Genomic DNA, 20,785 nt, shown 5'->3' on the forward strand with positions numbered 1-20,785 from the left:
AACACACCAGACACAAAATTCAGAAAGAGGAAAAGATGGTGCTGCTGTTTGCCAAAAGCCATGCCGACAGTGAGATCAGAAATGAACTCTTCAACCAATATGCTAAATGGTGTGTTGTGGAAGATGAACCTGAGCCCGTCATCTCCATGGCAGAACATGGTGGAGGCAGGATGAATGTGTTAGGATGCTTTTCATTCAGCAAGGAGAGAAAAGATGCTCAGAGTCGATGGATGGCACTAAATATAGAGCCTGGAGAAGACTTGAGACCAAGGCAGAGGTTTCCTCACTCAGCGGAGCAACGACCCCAAACTTCCAGCCTCCACTACAATGGATTGGGTTCGATCGGAGCAAATTCATGTTAGAGTGACTGGGCAAAAGTCCAGACATGAATCCAACTCGGGATCTGTGGCACGACTCAGAGATGTCTTTTCAAAGAGCCTCTCCAGCAAGGCTCACTGATAAAATGAGTTATTTAGAAAAGAAGAACGGAAGAAAAAAAATTAGTCTAGCTATGAAAAGCTGGTAGAAACGTATCCATCCCCTTTGCTGTAATATCAGCAAAGAATAGTTGATTCAGTATAGCTTAGTACAAATGCACACCACACCTTTCAGATTTTATTTGTAAAAAGAAATTCCATTTTGAAATGACTACTTTATGTTGGTGCATATATATCTTTTTAAGAAGATACATTGAGGTTTGTGGCTGTACTAAAAAAAAAAAACCTTTAGATTCAAGAAATATTATGACTTTTGTAAGCAATCCATGTCCTAAGTGTAATTTTATTTATTAAAGTTTCAAAACTTTATTAATACGTTTCACTATCATTTTTTTTTTCCTGCCAGCAGCTGATATTTATTTACCGACATAACATTATTTTCAGCCGACTCTTGGACCGTGCAGATGTCGCCAGAAGATAGTGCCAAATGTAAGAAATGAATTTAACGTGGCGGCGTCCTTATTCTGTCCTCTGACTGCATTTTATCCCCCCTCCCCACCGACAACAAGAATATGTGCTTGAGGAAATGTGCTTGGTAATAAATAGATTGCGTCAACACTAATGCGTACCTCTGACAACTTCCTTATAGAGACCTTGGCCATTCGTCTTGTGTGATAATATGATCAGAAATTGGAACAAATGTACTTTAAGACAAGGTAAGCAGGAGGACAAGACTCATTCCTCAACGTTCCATTAAGCGTTTTCTAAACTGTTTTCACTGAAATAAAGTATTCAAGTCGTCCATTCCTTGTTTCCATCCCTTGAATGCAGGGGACAAGAACGTTTATCACACTAGAGCCAATCAGTTTTGTTCCATTTCTTCTTCTTTTTTTTCTAACCATAATCATATGTGCAGACAGGACCAGGTGCAGAAGGACGTTGTCCCCTGGGCAGCAGCTAGTTTTACAACGGACACACTGAAGTTTAAACAGATGCAAATTGCAACTGAAATTAAGGTATAGCTCAACTTCAATGTTTCCCCTTGTCTACTTAAAAAATGTTTTCCTAAGCAACTTTTCAACTTTTCAATTATAATTGGTTTTTATTTTTTTCATAGAACCAGCTTGCGTTCTATAAATGCCTTCATCGACACAAAAAATAACTTAAAATATTATATTTTTACTCTGTATGTATGTGGTGGTGCAGCAATCATAGACATCTACTGAAGCATTGTTTCAAAATTATGTGTGGATATTGGTTATCCACACATAAACCTAACAACACGAAACATACAGTGGACCTCCGCCAATTCCCTGTTCGGTATTTGTGAACTCGCCTATTTGCAGATTTCTCTGTGGCACATGACTCCTTTCCAGCTTATGCACGGAAAAATATTAATTTTAAAAAGAAAAAAAAAATTGTAGAGCACGTCTAAAATATTCAAAAGAAAAACACAGCTTGGGTTAGCTGAAGAATTGAGGATAAGCTACTTGATCAGCTATTGGTGGATGGCATCAACTATTACAGCAGTTTCTGGTGTCGCCACCGTGCCTCATTAATGCTTAAAAAACCAACAACAAAGACGTGGAGTGACAACAGGAAAGGTCAAGCCACCAGTTTGGCAGAATTTCCCATTTTGAAAACAAAAAACTGAACAATGATTATCGATGCTGACTGATATGCAACACAAATATCATAAATGCCTACTAATACAAATTAACAGATATTTGTTGTCTTTACTGTTAAAGCAGACAGCTACATATGTTTTTAGAGGCGGTCTGAAGTATCCACGAATTTCCTGTGTTTGTGAGTAGATGTGGTTGCTAACCTACTGTGGACACCTGGCGTTAACTGTGCAAGTTATACGGGCTTCAACTTCTTGGACAACTTAAATATGATGTATAGAAAACATTCATCTGTTTTTCAAAAAAATGTATGTTGGGCTCCCAAAACCACTTTCATGGAAAGCATTGTTTAGCTGTGTGTACCATTATCTATAGAAGACAACCTTAATTGAAAAGGTGATGGGTAGATGGTCTTTAATATTTAAGAAAATCATGATTCTGAATATTAATAGCAATAAAGAACAGCCATATTATATGACGGCAACTCATGGACAAAATGTATCCATATGAAAATGCAGTGAACACATTAAAAATCCTTGAAAGACCTTGAGAAATCTGGAAATTAGTGTAGGGATACTGTCCCATCATTGTGCAGTTTAACTTCTAGTTCTGTGTAAAACTCTTCAATAGGGATGATTTATGAGACGTCGTATATTGTGGCTAAAAATAAAAGGAAGGACCAAAAAGGCTCCAGACGATCACTCAAAGAGAGGAACTGGATCTGAACTCGTGGGCGACGCCAAAAAATGGGGCAAAACCAACAATCCACCCAAGGAAAATTTCTGTTTTCCATGTGACCTTTTAATTTGTGTTCATACCTGAGGGGGAAAAAGGCAACATACATAGGCTTAATTGAGACAAACAGCCTGCTCCTTAGTACACCAGGCTTTGACACGACGGAATGATGTCGCTTTTCTCTGAGACTTTGATAGACGCCGCTTCTCCCACCATTAACTACAGCCCACTGATTTTATCCACAGCCCCAAAGGATGGGCCCAAAACAACCCCGAACACACCAATTTTAATAATTGTTCTGAGCTGTTTGTCACAATTTTGTGAAGCTGGAGCAACCATTATCCCCGTCTAACCTTCGCGCTTCCCTCTTCCTCTTTTTTTTTTTTTTCCTCCCGCACACTTTCCGGAAAACACATCCGTCCGCAAACTGTTCAGCTCTTTCTCTCCCTTGGAACAAGTTTAAAATAATGATAATTAAAAAAAAAAGGTTGGCATCTGAACCACAGAGTACAAGCATGCATAGTAAAAAAAAAACAAACAAAAAAACACTGCTTCATCTGTAACTAGCCCTCTGAAGGTGTGTTAGGTGATAAAAATCAATGAGCACAAAGAGCGCAATTTTTGGAGTGTTTACCTCAGCAGAGGTCTAACCCAAAGCCCTCATTACAGCGTGTGCTGAGAGCAGGGTTCGCAGAAGGAGGCAGAGCTAATCCAGTAGGTTTTGCAGGCATGATGGGCTTGTCAATGTGCCAGGCCTGCATCCTAAAGAAGCTAGATCTCCACAGCAAAGCCAGGTAAAAAGGGGCTCAGGGGAATCATTTGCATGTTTCGCTTTTTTTTTTTTTTTAAGTCTCTTTACCTACTTCCAAGGTTAGACGCTACAACAGTCTTAGCTTGTTCTTTTCATCTCCCTCCGCCCTTCTTTGGTGACTTAAAAGTGCTCCGTTATATCATACGTAGGAATGTGATACTATCAACACGGTGTCGCGTTTTTTATTTTAAAAGCGGCGTTTGGTCACGACTGCGGCCAAGTAAGATTCAATAAGAAATCAACTCTTAGGAAGAAGAAGGAGAAGAAGAAAAAAACGATAATCAGGCATTTTACTTCCACTCCTCAGGCAATACTTTATCAGTGCTGGGAATAATTGAGCCACTGATTCATTCCAGGGATGAAAATAGGAAAAAAAAAAAAAAAAGAAGAAGAAGCAGCAGAAGCAACCTACGGAGCTGAGCTCAAGGCAGCAGCACAGGTTTGGGGGAGATGGCACGGTGTTTTGTATTCAGGAAAGAATAGATAAGGCTTGAGGTTCCTCATTCTTGTTGTCTTCCTAAGCAAAGAGAGCTCTGCTGGAGGCGTGTCACCCAGTTTAATTTAGGAATTTAATTTCCACACACAAAAGAGGTCTGACAAGGAAGAACAAATTGACAGACACGGCGGGCGGGTACTTCATTTCCTCCAAATGGCTTTTAATGAGAATAAACCCTTTGGTCAAGGTATGTCGGGTTGAAGGGCACTCTCGTCTTGTGTGGTTAAGCTCTCAGCCTTTCCCAGGGAGGAACAGTCACCCCGCTGAGCTGCTCGGTGTGTTTCGCGAGGCCCCCTCCCCGCCTTAATCTAAAATAAATAGATTCTGTTGAAGAGACCGGGCTGGGCTGTCGTCAGTGGAGATCACTGGGCTGTGGTCAACTGGGCAGTAAAAACCCACAATGCCAACGGTCGAATCAAAATGGCAGTTTAGTGGAAAATGATCCATTAGAAACCAGCCTGGGGACTGGTTGTAATTTCTGATGGTGGGAATTTATTTGGAGGAACGAAAAGAAGCAAGGTCATCTGCCAAGTTTGTTATTGAGGCTCGTCAAATCAGATTCACTGATGGATTAAAATGTGATGGGATTTTTTTCCAGTATCCCACTCCCAACACATAACGTTGACACTGTAATAAAGGGAGATTCAGAACCTGAACGGTTATACGATGTTTTATAATTTTGGTAGACTCCCATTGCCCTAACCAAATATTGAAACAGTATTGCTGTAAAAACCAATGGTTTAAAATTGGCTGTGCAAAGAAATGTTTAATTCTTTGCTTCCTCTTAACTCTTCTTCTCCCGTCGTTCCTGCTGTTAGTATTTCCTGCAGTGGCGCCCGGTGATTATTAGTGACCGCAGCGTTAGCAATTAGTTCACCTTGGTGATGCTACAATTTGCTGTCAATGTGTGCTTATATTTGGAGGTAAGCTGCCAATTTTATAAGGGAAAAGCTGAAAACTTTAGAAGCTGTTATTTAGAGAACTGATATATATATATATATATATATATATATATATATATATATATATATATATATATATATATATATATATATATATAGAGAGAGAGAGAGAGAGAGAGAGAGAGAGAGAGAGAGAGAGAGAGAGAGAGAGAGAGAGAGAGATATGTGAGGCAGCTACTTTAATATAAAAATAAAAATTCAGATTATGCAGAAGGTCAAGTAAACATTAATTAAATAAATAAATATAAGAGGCAACAACAAGGAAATATTAGGGGGAGCCTGTGATAATCTGAGATTGAATTAGCCTTGGGACTGAAAACCCGAGGCTAATTGGGCATTTTCAGCTGGAAAGTTTGCAGTCTGCTGTGGAGGAGTAGGCTAAACCCTGGCTGCAAGACGTTGGAAGCAGGGCTGATTCCTGATAAATATGAAATATGCCACAGAGACATGTAGAAGCATAATGGGAATAAAAGAAGAACCAAATGGACATAATGAATATTTTGTGGTTCATGAAGGTCACAGAGATACGCCATTGCTTCCCTTCAACATTCGGATCAGGTCCTCAGCCAAAAGGTTCCGCTGTAGAAATAATTTCATCAATTTCAGAACATCTTAATGCCATTCTGACGCACTTGCATAAAATCACAAACATATTCCTGGCATAGAGCCTGAATGTTGGGCACTTATACAATAAGCTGATATATTTTGTGATATTCATATTGTGTTAATACTTCAAAAACAATTTTGAGCTACATTATGAAGTTGATTTGTTAAAAAAAAAAAAAAAAAAAGAACCTGTGTTTGTTTCCACAGATGATGAGTTCATTGTGTAAAATTATGTTACACAATCAAAAATAATCATGTACTGCTAAGAGCGTTTCCTTTGGAGTCTTTATCTGTTGCTTAGATAGATATGGCTTGTAATGGGATTGTAGTATTTGTGTCTTTAATCTAAGAAAGCAGTGTTAAAAGAGTGTTATGTATTTTCCAGGAGTACAGTTATGCCATAATGACATGGTATAAAGCTCAAAAGAGTCGCTTTTGCATGACACCCTCACTTTCAAAATCGAACAGAAAGCTTTAAAACTCACTGAATAACACTCATTTATGACAAAACATCGCAAACCCGTCTAGCCAGATGGTGCTACCATATCATTTTGGGTATGTTCTGACTATAATAATCCAGTCTCATCCACATGCCCGTACATTTTTCAGGATGCCATCCCTGCCAAGACAATCTAAAGCAACCAAACGGACTCGGCGCGTCTCGCCGGAATCCTTTGTGGTTGTTCCTCCGTCAGTGAAAGAGCAGCTTGTCGCCACACTTGTGGTTTAATATTAAAACTGCATCTACTAAGCAGTTTTCTTCTCACTGGCCTGCTCAGCAGCAGCATCAGCAGGGAAAACAGAGTGAGGAGAGGACATGGCCCTTCAGAGGGAAAATAGCTCTTTGATTTTGGTTTCAGTCTCTCACCGGCTCCCTCTGAGTTTGGAACAGGTTCAGTTCGGTTACCCTCCAAAGGGACCCCTCCCAAATGTGGACATCTGTTTATTATTATTATGATTATTATGATTATTAGCATTTCTATCTCTGTGTTGACATAACGATTTAACAGCTGAATAATTTGGATATGAGAGGACACCACATCTTTCATATGTCCAGTTTTAATTGGACACGCTCCATTTTTTAGTAGAAACGCTTATTTTTCAGATTGCTTAAAGTGAGGGGGTGGAGGGTCGAATTCATCTCTTGTTTCTGCTACGAGAAAACATTGCGTCTGTGTTTCCTTCGCACATTTTTAAACCCAAAACTACTTGGTGGTTGATTCTTGTTTTACTCTTGTTGCTTTTACTGCTTCCTTCTTGGAAGAAAAAGAAAAAAGGGGGCTGACGTTTGAAGTGCACAGATTTTACCTGACAGTCGTCTCTTGCTGTCGGCTATATCCTCCCTCTCAGAGCTTTAGTAGGCCAGCCTCCTGCATTACATAAGCATAAGCACACAAATACCAAAAGGCTAATCGTAATTGCTCTTTGTCGAGCTTTTATTCATCCTTCCCTCTTGGAGCTTTAATTCTACGAATCCTGATTGCCTTCCTGTGTTCATTTGTCTTGGGGATGAGCACCAACATGAAGGATCTGCAGCTCGTGCTATCATTCTGCATAATAACTACATCCGCATAATAACGCTCCATCATTCCTGTTTGGGTCCATATAGACATGTGTAGCTTCCCCCCCGCCCTGTTTTTCTTTCCCTCCCCTTTTAGCCTACGCCATTACTGCTTTTATGTTGTCTCAATCTTTCAGCGCTTCATTGATCTATTTAATTTGCCATGCTGAATGTCTGTAGTTAACACCATGGGTTAACTCTGACATCTGTGTCTCCACAGTTACCCTTTAGTGTTGAAATTCTGTTTCTGCAGGTTTTTTTACATGGCCACTTTGCATTTTGTTTGACATTTCCTCCCAGTTTCTGCCAACCCCCCACCCACACACACCCTGCCCCACACGCTTCTCTAATGCCCAAGGTTGACATGATAACTCGATGAATTATTTCCTCTGCGGATGCCATTCATGCCAGTGCATTATTACAAATGGTGTAGTTTATCAGTGTATTACCTTCCTGTGTCCTTCCTTTAGGTCCGTCTCATTTTACCTGTCATGAGGACTGTAATGGGATTCAAAAGGAAGACCGGCTTCAATTGACAGTAATGGGCTCTTGAAGGGAGGAAACTAGCCGTGTAACATTTTTCTTTCACATGTAAAGGGGTGTTGTTGTTTGAAGAAATCAAGCAAGGTATGAAACAATGAAAAGCTTGATGTCTCCTTTTTATCCACCATTGGTGCTTTTTAGGCATACACTGTGTTCTGGGTTGGGGGGGCATTACATTTACAATGTGATTAAACATGTTTTAAAATCAGAGGAGTATGGCTCCAGTTACATTTTTTTTTCTTCTGGATGATGTGCATCTAGATATTGTGTCAGATTCCAGTCCCAATGAGACCAAATGCTTTTACTGCATCAACAAGTGACACTAACATTTGGAAAAAAAGGTCCTGAGCAAGCTTAAAGCAGCTGTAGGATTCTTACAAAGACAAGTGTAGCTGGTGTTTAGTTTCACTCCGTTTACCAGGGGTGGAGCAAAACGCCCCGATATTGAAACGACGACACACAACTTCGCTTTCGGGAAACGAGACAAAATCCAATGTGACTTGAAAATAATCTTAAATAATCTGTCCAGTCCAGACTCATTCAAAATGGTAAAATATCTCTATGACGTTTAGCAGCATTATTAGTCATTCTGCAGACAGCATTTGCAAATCGCTAGCCAAAAAGCTAGAAAATGATAGAGCGGGGTCTTTATCTATGTACCACGGTCCAGATCTCTTACAATGTTTTATGAAGCACAAGAACTACAAAACTTCATATGTTTATATTTCAAAATAAAAGCTCCAAAGATTGATGTGGGGTGTCAAACTTAAGACCCTCACCTTGACATTTTAAGTTTACAGAGACAGCTTGAGTTTACTTTCCTGACCAATGAACATAATGACAACAGCTCAACTAAAAACATAAATAAATAAGATAGACATCTCCTAAGAGACGACTGCTTTTTACTCTCTCCTTTAATTTTCCCGTTTCAATCCAGGGTTTAAGAAAAGCAACTTCACCATATGTGGTTCCTGCCAGTGGGAATGTGTAAAATGGGTCTCCACATTATTGAAGAAATAATATTTACTGGTTGTCCAGTTGTCACACATGCACTGAGACGAGGTTTTTTTTTTTGGTTGTTGTAAATAATTAACTCTAAAAATGATTTTAGAAGATCTGTTACCAAAAGCTACAATTTGTAGCTTTGAAGTCTTGGTTTTTACCTCAAACCTAACCAATTTTGAAACAAATAAAATAAAAAGAAATGAATAAAACAAAAAATTGTGTTGCTTTGGATGATCTGAAATGTAACTTGTTAATACGTAGACGCTAGGCATTTAAAAAACTTTCTAATTCAAATCAATACATATAGAAATAAAGTCGGTTTAAATGTCAGCATCAGAGAAACAACTGCATGTTTCGTAGTTTTTTTTTTTTTTTTTTAAAGTTCTAGGACTGCACTTTTCTTCGCTTCCACATAAAAAAAATAAACCCCCCAAAACATAGTGTTCCCTTCTCGACGCTTTGCCGAAGAAAAGTATCAGCTCTAAATGCCTCACATGAACATCACAGCCCACTGGCTTCCATTTACATACTGTGACGGTGATTAAAGTTAAACAGTAAGTTCACCACAGGGTTCGCTCAGACCTCACCGGGTGTTGTCATAGAGACTCAAAGTCCCCGTTAAAAATGATGATGCTTGTTTTTGTAAAGAACTTAAGGTGCGAATTGAGAACATGCTCCAGGGAAGAGGGATGCTATGCATTGAGATGATGAAGGCTGGCAGACATGAAACAAAGACCCCTAAGTAGTGACCTCTTTTTGAAACTTAGTGGCTTTCACGCGGAGCTTGCAGCTGAAACAGCAAAGAATAGTTTGACCTCACTTCAGCTCCTTGTTTTTACTCGTGGGGATTTTTGTTCTAAATAAATATAATATTTTAGGCTTACGTATTTCGCTTAGCAAGTGGTAGTCAAGAAAACATAACATAACATAGGACTTTCTTTTATCTGCAAACGTACCCAGTATCTTCATTGTCACTATTTTTCCTATCAAAGTTAAACAGTAAATTTGGCTCCTTTCCAGAATATTTTCACAGTACTGAATGTTTGGCTTTGGCTGCTATTATTATTAGTAATTTTCAATTAGCAATATTTTATATTAAAAAAAAGTATTATAAATCGTTTTAAATCCACCTCAAGTTCACATAAATTATTTAAACTGCCGTGCAAAATTAATATATATCTTGAATCTTTTTTTTTTGTACTTATTTTTCAGCTATAAGCACAATTTTTATTCATATGGTTTGGTTTTCCTGTGATTGAAGAACACACAAAAACCCCACAAACAATCTACATGTTTTTAGGTATTCCTTAGCTAAATCTGGTGTGATCATTTGCCTCCAGATGTAACCTGAGTAGCTAATACAACAAACCTCTGTGCGTAATCGTATCTCATCTGGATCCAGCCTTACTGTGAAGGCCTGAAAAGACTAGCTGGGACCATTGGCGAAACAAACAGCATCATGTGGCCCAAGAAACATGGATGGCAGGATCGAGGATGAAGTTGTGGAGAGGTTAAAAGCACGGCCGAGTTTCATTACCCCACGCTGTGGACATGAATTGTTCAAGGAAAATATTCAAAACAGAAGCAACAATGGAGGAGCTAGCAAGAAAAAAATCTGTCAACGGGACAGCAATTTGTTGTGGACACCCCGATGCAATTTTGGTCTGTGAAGAGGATTGCCCAGGAGAAAACCAATGCTGTAGGATAGCCATGAAAAGCCACATGTCCAGTTTCGTAAAACATATGCAGACCTGGACAAGCCATTGCCACACAGTGCAACACGATGGTGGCAGCGTCATCATTTTCTTCGGCAAAAACAAAGGGCAAGTTGATCACAGCTGATGGTAAAATGCATGGGCAATCCTGGAGGAAAACCCAGTGAGTCCAAAGGACTCAGGACAGAGACTTACAAAACAAGACACTTTCTGGGTAGTCTCACTGATGGGCTTTGTTGCAAAGAGAAATGCAGCTTCCAGCCTGTAGTTATGCAAAACTGTTAGTGACACGTCACATGTAGGCATGCAGGACTGACCTTGCATTCAGATTTTAAAGTGTTTAGACTTTAATAAAATTCCATATTGATTGTCTGTGAATCATCTGAATTCTAGATAAACACATTAAAATCTGTGATTGTAATCTGACGATGCAGCTTAAAGGATGTAAATTCCTGAAGGTGTTAAAACCTGACAAAGACACATCTTTAACAGCTGATGAGTTGACCAGAAAGGTAATACTTTATTAAGACTCTTTAATCCACTTGACTTTTAAAAGGATAAACTAAAGAGAAACTTCAATCTGCTTTATCCCTTTGAGGAAATAAATGAGACCAGAACAATGAATGAAGCCAGATTGTGTTGCAGTGTCATGATAAAAAAAAAAAAAAAAAACAAGTGTCATGTTGTTACTTTGAAAAACTTTTTGTCGATTAACTTTTTGGCACAAAAGCCATGTGCATCTATAAATGTTGCAGCGTGGAGCAAATTTAGTGACACCTTTGTTTGCTTTTGCACAGCTTGTGCTTTGGAGTGTTTGCTTTAACTTCTCGGAGCACCCTGGAGTCCCCAAGGACCTGGTGGGTGATAATCAGACATTACTGCTCCTTCACTAAGTTATCGCTTTCACGTAGTGGTTCATCAATTATTTATGTGACAGTTGTTATCTGTTATTGCCTTCCTTTCATGAGGCCAAGAATGAGATGTTTTATGGAACAGTAGGCGTCCGGCGCATCTGACGGCGCAACAATGATCTCGTTTCTTCTTCCTTCGAAGCCAGTGGCAGTCTCCTAGGTCAGTTAATTGCATGATATTGATATGGGTATTATGGCTGCCGCTGTAGCTAAAGTGATTTTGTCACCATTTCAATATGTGGGATTGTGCTCTTCCAATAAAAAATGACATTTGAGCCACTTTGTGCAGCCCTCTCTAATGGGGCCTGGAATAAGAATGGTGATATGCGTTGGTGCTGGCAGAGGCACAGGCTGTGTTTTTGTTTATAAATAGCTCCAGCCAGTATTATTCCACTTGCAGTTGTCCCATAATCATCAATCACTCCCGCACGTGGGCCGGCTTCTCTTGCTCGCCAGAGAGAAGGTACACACTGCGAGCGGTGCCCTTGCACCTCCCGACTGCTGAAGCAGAGCGCGGTGAGTGGGACAGAGCTGGCAGTCGGGCGGTGGCGGGTGGAAAGAGGGTGTGGGGAGGGCTGGCTCTCATGTAGTGATGGAGTGAGTTATGACAACTTTTAGACCCCCTGCGTCCTTTCCTTCAGGTCATTACGTGCTCCAGCATCCTCCATTTGACTTCTTCAACACATTTCCACACACACACACGACATCCGCACCAACAGAATTTCCTCCTCTGTTTATGCCTGATTAGAAGGCAGATGGGAGGCTAAGCGTGTGATGTGCAGGGAGGATGTGGGTTAGGTGTAACTGTTTGCTAGGGCTTCATTTGTCTTTGTCTTTCTATGTGCTTCCATCTCTTTCTGGGGAAGAAGGGCTCACTGCTTTGAGGACCCTGCAGGGGGGAGATCCTGATGTGATTTTGCAGTCCCTCATCTGTGGACAGGCTCTGACTATCAGCGCGCTGACACATGTCCTCCGTCCAACTGCAGGAGGTCTACATGCAGGACTCCCATAAAAGCGTGTCTTTGATAATCTTTTCCCAGACATTTTGCTTGTGGACACATCACACACACATTCTGTCTTTCCATCTTCACAAAGACTTTCTATTCCCTTCTATTGCTTTACCCTTAACCCTAGGATTGGGGAAATGCCTAAACCTAATCCTAACCTACACACACCACATATGCATCCTGCTTTTCCATCTTTACTAGGACTTTGCAATAACTTCAAATCACTGTTTATTCACTTCTATAGCCTTACTAGTCACCAGAAACAGTTTGTACATCCCACTCCATTATTAACTCATTTCACAAACACATTCAGTTGCCCTGGTTTTGGATCTTGTGACTCTTTACAAATGTTCAGGGTGAATTTATCAGAACACGACCATTGAACATGGCCACCCCTACCCCCCAAAAAGCAATTCCTCTTTTGGGACTTAGGCCTTGGGCACCAAAAGGAGCAGTGGGTCTTGACAACGTAGTATTTCTTGATAAAATGGGCTGTACAAAGTAAGATATGCGAAATCACACACATAAACACACACACGCCAGCAAAAATACAGTAAGGATCCAGATGATCCTTAACAAAATGGTTATGTAACTATTGCAGCACCAAGTCCTGTAGCCTCTCGAAGCCTGCGTCTTTATTTCTTTTCAGCCTTGGCTTCTTTATTGCTTTCCAGCTGCACCTTTGTACAAGACGCCACTGAACACATGAGAGGTTTGTAAGTAGCAGATAAGCAACTGTTTGCTGACTGTGAAAGCATGTCAGCTTTGTGGTAAACCAAAAAAAAGGTGAGATCTCATCCCTTTTCGCATCTTAATCAAAATCTCTACGCTGCAAAGGAATTTTATAGCTAATTAGATCCAGCCCACCGAGAAGCCGATATATATATATGTGTGTGTGCGTGTGTGTGTGTGTGTGTGGGTGTGTGTAGAAATTTTTTCCCCCTGTCCCCTGCTGGTGTCTTTTCTTTCCCCGTTCCCCTCGAAATCCCTTCCAAAATGCTTTGGCACTTGTAAGCTGATGTGTCGAGCCTCACCTCCCGGAGTTCCTTGGCCACATCCTTGAGCTCCTTGAGAATGCCTTCCAGCTGGTCGATCACCATCTTCATGTGGCTGCGGATGCGTTCTCTCGGGCTGGGGGTCTCAGAGGTGTCCCGGGCCGGAGCTCTGCTGAGGGACATCCTTTACAAAGCAACGTGGGGCCAGTGGCCAACAGGCTGAGGGCGTGGGGGAGCCGAGTCGGGGTCCATGTCTTTGGCTACGAGGAGCCTCAGTGCTACTGATCCGAACAGGGGCCCCGGCCACGCAGGGAGACCTCAACATCTTAAAAGCACCTGGGCAGCCAAAACGCCTTGCCTCGCCTGCACACTTGGCACAGGGTCACACTCTGAAATCCATGCCTTCTGGCAGACACTTCCCCAGATGAAGAACAAGTCAGCATGGGAAAAGTTGAAAGGAGTAAATCCATTGAAAAAGGAGAGAGAGGGGGGAAAAACACATGGGTGGAAGCTGGTGTGGAACTCTTACATAACCACGTTGAGCCACCTCATCTCATGTGTCAAGTGTGTATATTTGAAATTGTTCCCAGGTAGGTGCTATTTTTGAAAACACCCGTCTATAAGGGGAGACGACTTTTCCTTTCCTGCACAGTCCCGTTCACCTGGTGACATCACCGCAGACCGACATAGAAAAGTAAAAGCAGCGGAGAGGTTCACGTCAATCCTTTTCAACGGTAAGATTCATACACCGTAACCTCAATAGAAAAAAAAAAAAGAAAATCCCAGCAGTGGCTCAGTTTTCACAATGATCTTTTTTTTCTATTCTCCCAGCTAGCCAGAGGGGACAAGATTTGGCTTCTAAATATAGTCCCCCAGTGAGGACTGCTGTCTATAAAGAGATAAATGATGGATTCTTTTTGGAAAAAGGGGAATATTCCTCTTGTGCCCAGGAAAAAAAATAAATACGATTCTCCTTAGAAATCAAAATGAACTTTGTCTCGCCTCCATTATCTTCACAGATGGTGGTCTAACCTTTTTTTTTTTTTTTTTTTTTTTTTTTGTCCATGAAAGATCTGAGGTGAAGGACTGGGGGGGGGGGGTTTCTTCCAAGCAGCCCCCAATTTCTCTAACCCCCTTCCTAAATGCGGAGCTCATTCCAGGTGACGTGGGATCAGAATGAAATGACTTCTAAGCCGGCAGAACGTGACTTGTGATGACAATTTGTGGAGGGATCACAAACCATCATGGTCCCAGTGAGACATGTGAACGGGGGGGCCGGAAAGCAAATGAGTACCGTCCCCTGGAATCCGGGTGGCACATCGTCTTATGCAATACCGCTCTCCAACTCCTCTTCCGAAACGCTGACCGAGGGCGGTCCACAGGGGTGTGCCCAAAAACCAAGGGAGCAGAAAGAGAGACAGGGAAAGAAAAAAAAGAAAAAAGTAAAAGGATTCTCTTGTCTCCTTCAGTTGTTGCTAAGGGAACCCAGTCTGCCTGCTTGTGCTGTGATTGGATAATTATTTTACTTCTTATCCATGTACTTAGTTTTCTCCACGGAGTCTCTTCAGAGGGGAAGGGATCTCTGTGCCATCCGGCAGCACAGGATAAATCCCATGAAAGCTTCCCTACGGAGCCCCAGCGAACGGAAAGGGGGGGGAGACTCTCGCCAAACGCAGGGCGCTGCCACGGCCATGGGGTGCGCTGGCCAACTGCACATGGCACCTGGACAGACGGACAGACAGACAGAGAGGAAATCCGTCACTCACTCTGACACGTCTCACCTGCCTCCCCCCTCGTGTCCCAATGGCATGGAGAACGCTGAGAGACCTGAGGACGGACACAGCGGCAGGAAGGATGTCTTGCAGCTTTCGAAAATACATCTCTTGCATCACTTCCACACACACACACACACACCCAGGACACACACCTACTCACCTTCCCTGTACATCACTATGCTGTTGCTATGCCTAGAGCCCACTGTCCAGGCACAGCACGGTTACTTAAACTGCGCACAAAGCAGCCGGTTCTTCTGAGGTCCTTCTGTCGCACACAGTCACACTTCTCACCGTCTTGCTGTTCTCTCTTCCTCTCACTGTCTCTCACACAAAACCCACACACACTCTCTCTCTCTCTCTCGCACGCAGAGTTCCACCTCCCCCCACCCCCCTTTCCTCCCACTACTTACTGTCTTGACAGAGAGAGAAGCTTCTATCAGCAGGGTTATTTCACTCTGAGGTTGTGGCTCATCAGAGGAGGAGTACAAGTGGAGGATGGAGCTGTGGAGGAGGAGGAAGGACAGGAGGAGGAGGTGGAGGCAGGGGGCATGAGATGGGAACGATGAATGGCCCTGATAGCACTCTGGAAAAAAGGAGAGAAAGAGAGAGAGAGAGAGAAAGAGAGGAGGCAAAAGATGACTAAGAGCCGGGGAGGCGAGGAGAACTCCTACTTCGGATTGTGATGCGGCCGCTGCCGTCACTCAGACAATCGCGCTGCCGAAAAAGCGCTGCCACCCGTCATCCCATCCGGAGGCTGCACGTTGAAGAGGGGGAAAAAAAAAGAAAGCAGCGTGTTATTCTTGTGACATCCTCTCCCTCTCAGTGTTTTTGGCCTGTTAATCTCTCTCTGTCTCTCTCTGTCCCTCTCCCTCCCTCTTCCTCTCCAGCGCCCTCCGTCTCTGTCACTCTTTCTCCGTCCCTGTCTCTCTTGCCCCTGCGCTCTCACTGTGTCCTCGCTGACTGCCGGATGAAGAGCAGCTGATGCCAGAGTTTATCGTGGAGCTCCGGCTCCTGCCAGCGCCACTCGGCTCCTCGGCTCGGCTCCGCGGAGGAGGGGCCTGCTCGCTTTAAAGGCGCAGCGCAGCAGCGCAGCGCATCACCCGGCGCCTCCTCTCGCCCCCTTCTCCTTCTCTCCGCCGTTGTCGACGCGTCCTCGCTCGCTTGTCTCCTCCCGCTCTGGCCCGTCCTGCTCGTGTTGAGGGTGTTATCTCTCCGCAATCAGCTCGAAGTCTTCCTCCGCTACCTGCCAAGCTGGCCCCCAGGGACCCGGGTGTCCGAAGGACCCTGGAGGTTACATCATTAATAAGCAGGGCAGGTTGGCGTTTGATGACCTCATCTAACTGACAGAAGTAGGTGGGGGAGGGGGAAGGAGCGGCGTGACTTTTTTCCTCTCCCTTGCCGTCTTCATTAGGCCCTTAGTCAACAGCCAAATAAATCACAGTCTACTACAAGCTCAAAACCGAATTGAGAATGGAGACGTTTTCACTGTCAAGAGGATGCTGGAACCAGGGGTTGCTGCCAACAGGCAGAGGGCCTCATGCACTGACTGTGAGGAGGGATGAGAGTCAGGCTCGGTGGGTCGAGCTGGATCTTTCGTGCGGTTCTGTTCTCTCTGGTGGTTTCAGAGGTTTGTTTGTGACACAAACCTTTCGCTGTGTCACAAACACATTTAACCTACTTGTTGCATACTTCAGTGTATTTAACTTGCGATGTTGTGAACAAATCTGAGGAACAATCTGTCTAAAGAAACCAAAGAGAGTAAATTTGAACTCTTAAGATGATATTATATATATGTTTATAGTTTTAAGATATAACAAAGTATGAGGATGCTGTGAATTATTGTATCTTTACTAGGATAATATATTGTTTTTTTGTTTGTTTATATAGAAACATTGCCTGTTTTGTGTGTAAAGATGTATCTTTATGATTTATGGTTGATTGACAGCAATTTTTTATTTCCCTCCAATTAAACGTTTCAAACTCAAAATCTTGTTTACATCAGCATGTGACGAGTTCATTTGAAACTGTAAATGAATGAAATAAGCACAAGCGCAAGCGAATAAACAAATCAATAAACCCACTCAAAGCGATGCTCAGTTCAAAAGTGGAACAGAAACATCCAAAGTTGTCAAAATGTCTCTGAATAAAATCAAAAGCCACCAACTGCAAGTCACCCGACGGGTTAAGGAAAACTACAAGTGTTTAATTGAGTTGCAGTTTACATCAAGCACATATAAGGTCAAAACAACACCAGCCGACAGATCAGAGACAAAGTTGGGGGGAAGTTTAAAGCAGGGTTAGATTAGAAAACACTATGCCAAGCTTTGAACACCAAACTGTGTTCAATTCATCACTCAGAAACAGGAAGAGTGTGAATCTGCAAATGCATTGCATGGTCTTCCCAAGTTACCAATGTGTGCAAGGAAAATATTAACTGTAATTCTCAATGGAGCTGGTGATCAACATCTTGGGTGGGAAAGTAAGTTGACGGGACAGTCTTTGGGTTGTCCTCTCCATAAATCTGGTCTTGGTCGAAAAGCGACACCCACAAAGCGATTGTTTGAAACAAACGACGAGCGTTCCTGCTAGCGTTGGTCAGGAGCTCAGGGGCTGTGACCGAAGGTGCTCTGGCCAGTTCAACGTTTCGTATCACATGCAACTCACCTCATGTGGAGAACAATGGGCATTGCAAATTACCCAGTATGCACCGTCGACATAGTGAAACATGGAGCTGAGAGCATCATGCTGTGAAGATGGCTTACCGAAGCAGGGAAAAGGAAACTGGTCACATTTATAGGAGAATGAAAGGATCTAAATACAAAGTATTAATTCATGGCAGCTGAAAACAAAAGCAATTTTTACACTTTGGATTTTTATTTGTTTAGCAGTTTTGAAACATTTTTGTATTTATTGCAATAGCTTTTATTGGTCACCACATAAAACACAATGAAATGTGGTTTTATAACATGACAAAGAAGATCAAAATGTATGGCTACTTTTGCAAGGCTGCGTGTGTATTTTTTTTTCTCTAAATGTATGGGTGGCTGGCCTTTCTGTGAAAAGTCTGCACCGTTGGACACCATCAGCTCCAGGGCAGTGATGCCTTTATGGCAGGGGAGTGGGAATATTTCCTTCTTGTAAAATACATGTTTTAATGCTTAGGTCATCATGACTTGTGAGTTTTACTGGAAATCTCTCGTGACTCTAGCAAAAATATTGGTTCCACTTAATATTTCTGCCAGGGATTTATTGCGCCATGTTTATAGAGACACTTTATAGAGTGTATATATTTTTCCTAGCTGGGCACAGTCTGATGTATAAACATGGTAATAAACATATGCTCATGCAGGTTCAGGCCCACAAACACATAAAGATCAAAGTGGATATTCTTGTCCGGACTGGTAATTTGAAATGACACGAATAAAACCCCAGGCAAATTTGTATTTCTGTACATTTTCCCCTGGTTGATGCAGCAATGATTGTTTTTTTTTTCCTTTCCCACAGCGTCTTGCAGAAGTGCACATACATCTATAATATTTCCACAATTTATCAGGTCAAACCCTCAAACTATTTTGTATTATATGAACAGTTTATGCTGTTCATATAAAGTATTTTATTGGGATTCTATGAAATAGACCAACAGAAAGTAATGCGAAATGTAAACTGGCAAATAAATGTTGTTCCTTATCGTCATGTTTTTTCCCCGGGCAGGTGACCTTTCACCCCAGGCTAATAACTTCCCATCATTTCGATGTGGGGTCAGCAACCTTCACTTTTTTACCTTTAATCCAACGAAACAAAATTGACTTGGAGCCACAAAAGTAACATGAAACAAATAAGCTTCATCAAGCAAAAGTATGTACATATTATGTGTCATTTTTAAATGACAGAAATTCCACTTTGTTTTTTGTTTTTAAGTTTTACGCAAAAAAGGAATGAACATGTTTTCACTGTGTTGTTAAGTTTTAATGGAAAATGATGTTGAAAACACGCAGACTTTGCAACCAAAAAGACAAAAAGTAACTTTCCCCAAAAAATATTTCTGCCACTATTATTGTCATTCCTTGTGGAAAGGCTTTGCATATTTTGCATGAAAAGAGCTTTTTTTTTAATTTTTTTATTTAAAATGCTAATCTTTGATCAAAGTCATGAAGAGACAGAGTGGACAGTCTGAAGGGCCACATGTTGCATGTTGCAGACCCCAGATTTAAATCATCAACTCCAATGTGTGTGCTGTGGAGGGTGAGTTTTCTTCAACAGCATTTTGTTCAGAAAGTTTTATTTTGGTCTAATCGGACCAGAGCAGATTAGACAGAGATGTGATTTGTGGAAACATGAAACTTATTACATTTGGGGGCTTTTTTTTTTCAGCAATTGCTGAGGAAACACGGTCAGATTTGTGTTGGGCACCAAGAACTTGTTTTGTTGGCATGTCTCTTACCTCTCGTCCAGGATTACCAGAGCAAATGTCTCGTTTTACCTTAAACTCTCTTGTGGCCAAGCTTTTACATTCAGGTGTCTGACTGCATTTGCAGGTTTGCGTTGCTCCAGCATTCAGGAAACTGAGCACTTTTCACAGATTCATTCGTCCACTGAACCCTCTGAGCACTTCAGAGAAACTTCGTTTCAAATTGCACATAGTTGCGCGACGCGTACTACTCCTGTAATCTAATTTTAATCGAGGAAAAAGGCAGCCGAATGAAAATTCACGCCAACTTTCTTAGAATTTGATTTTAAAAATATCAAAAACCATTTACTTTTTCATTTTCCCCTTCGCTGTTAAATGGCACTTTGTATTTATCTGTTATATTAAATCCCCCGGGGGAGTAAAGAGGTGGATTTTACAGACAAAAAATAAAAACGTATTGAAAAAATATAATAATTTAACAGCTTCTCGATGGAACAATAATAAATAGCGGCTGAAATGATTTTGCTGCCTATAACATTCACTTGTTGTTATTTGGTGAAGCTTTCATACACTGGACTGATGCAACAAAACATTGGATCACTTTGAAATTCCACAATCTGGAAAGAAAAACAATGACATAAAGTGGATGTAGGTTTTTTTTTGTTTGTTTTTATACCAAAATGATTTTTAAGTGAGAAGGAAAAACTTTTCCTTCTGCTTCATGTCTCCAAATATGCTTTTCATTCCCTGGCCATCATGTGGCACTGTTGTGTAGTTGTGGCTTGCAGGATTTTCTCACCACAGATTTCAGTGTAAAATGGAGGCTAAAGCAGAGAAACAAAATATGTTTTTGGTGTAACCTCGACGCCCCATGGAAATGGGCTGTCGTGAATGTTGCATGGCACAAACGTTGTGTGAAAGAAAACCTGCGTTGACACAAAACAGGATCAACGGGAGTTCACATAGCTGGACTTTCTAAGTTTACATCCGGCACACAATGTAAATAGGTTGGAGCAAAAAAAAAAAAAATAAAAGAAAGAAAAAAAAAGTGCAGTCTGTTCTCCTCCCACATAATTTATCTACAAACATGTATTTTAATAATTTGGAGTAATAAAAAGCGCTCTCGCTAAGAGGCTTAAGGATTTTCCCGATTAATCTCTGCGAATCATAATTTTTTGCAGGGCAAAAAGGAA

At 41.6% G+C, this 20,785-nt stretch overlaps 1 protein-coding gene across 3 annotated transcripts in view; it reads right to left on the reverse strand.

Moving 5' to 3' along the window:
* insyn1 (inhibitory synaptic factor 1) overlaps positions 1 to 16,469 on the reverse strand; it is a 59,521-nt gene extending 43,052 nt beyond the window's left edge. The window contains exons 1-3 of one of the 3 annotated variants that reach the window (XM_055044902.1): positions 15,856 to 16,469; positions 15,595 to 15,767; positions 13,449 to 15,131 (exon numbers count right to left, since the gene is read on the reverse strand). In XM_055044902.1, coding sequence (XP_054900877.1) covers positions 13,449 to 13,592 — 144 coding nt within the window. In that variant the 5' untranslated portion in view covers positions 13,593 to 15,131; positions 15,595 to 15,767; positions 15,856 to 16,469. Of the gene's footprint in view, positions 1 to 13,448; positions 15,132 to 15,344; positions 15,546 to 15,594 lie in introns of those variants that run through there. The other 2 variants (XM_055044901.1, XM_055044903.1) reach the window with 2 other exon arrangements.
* Positions 16,470 to 20,785: the final 4,316 nt, after the last annotated feature.

Source organism: Poeciliopsis prolifica, unplaced genomic scaffold, assembly GCF_027474105.1.
Source record: "Poeciliopsis prolifica strain line A6 unplaced genomic scaffold, Auburn_PproV2 SCAFFOLD021, whole genome shotgun sequence".
NCBI classification, from domain to species: Eukaryota; Metazoa; Chordata; class Actinopteri; order Cyprinodontiformes; family Poeciliidae; genus Poeciliopsis; species Poeciliopsis prolifica.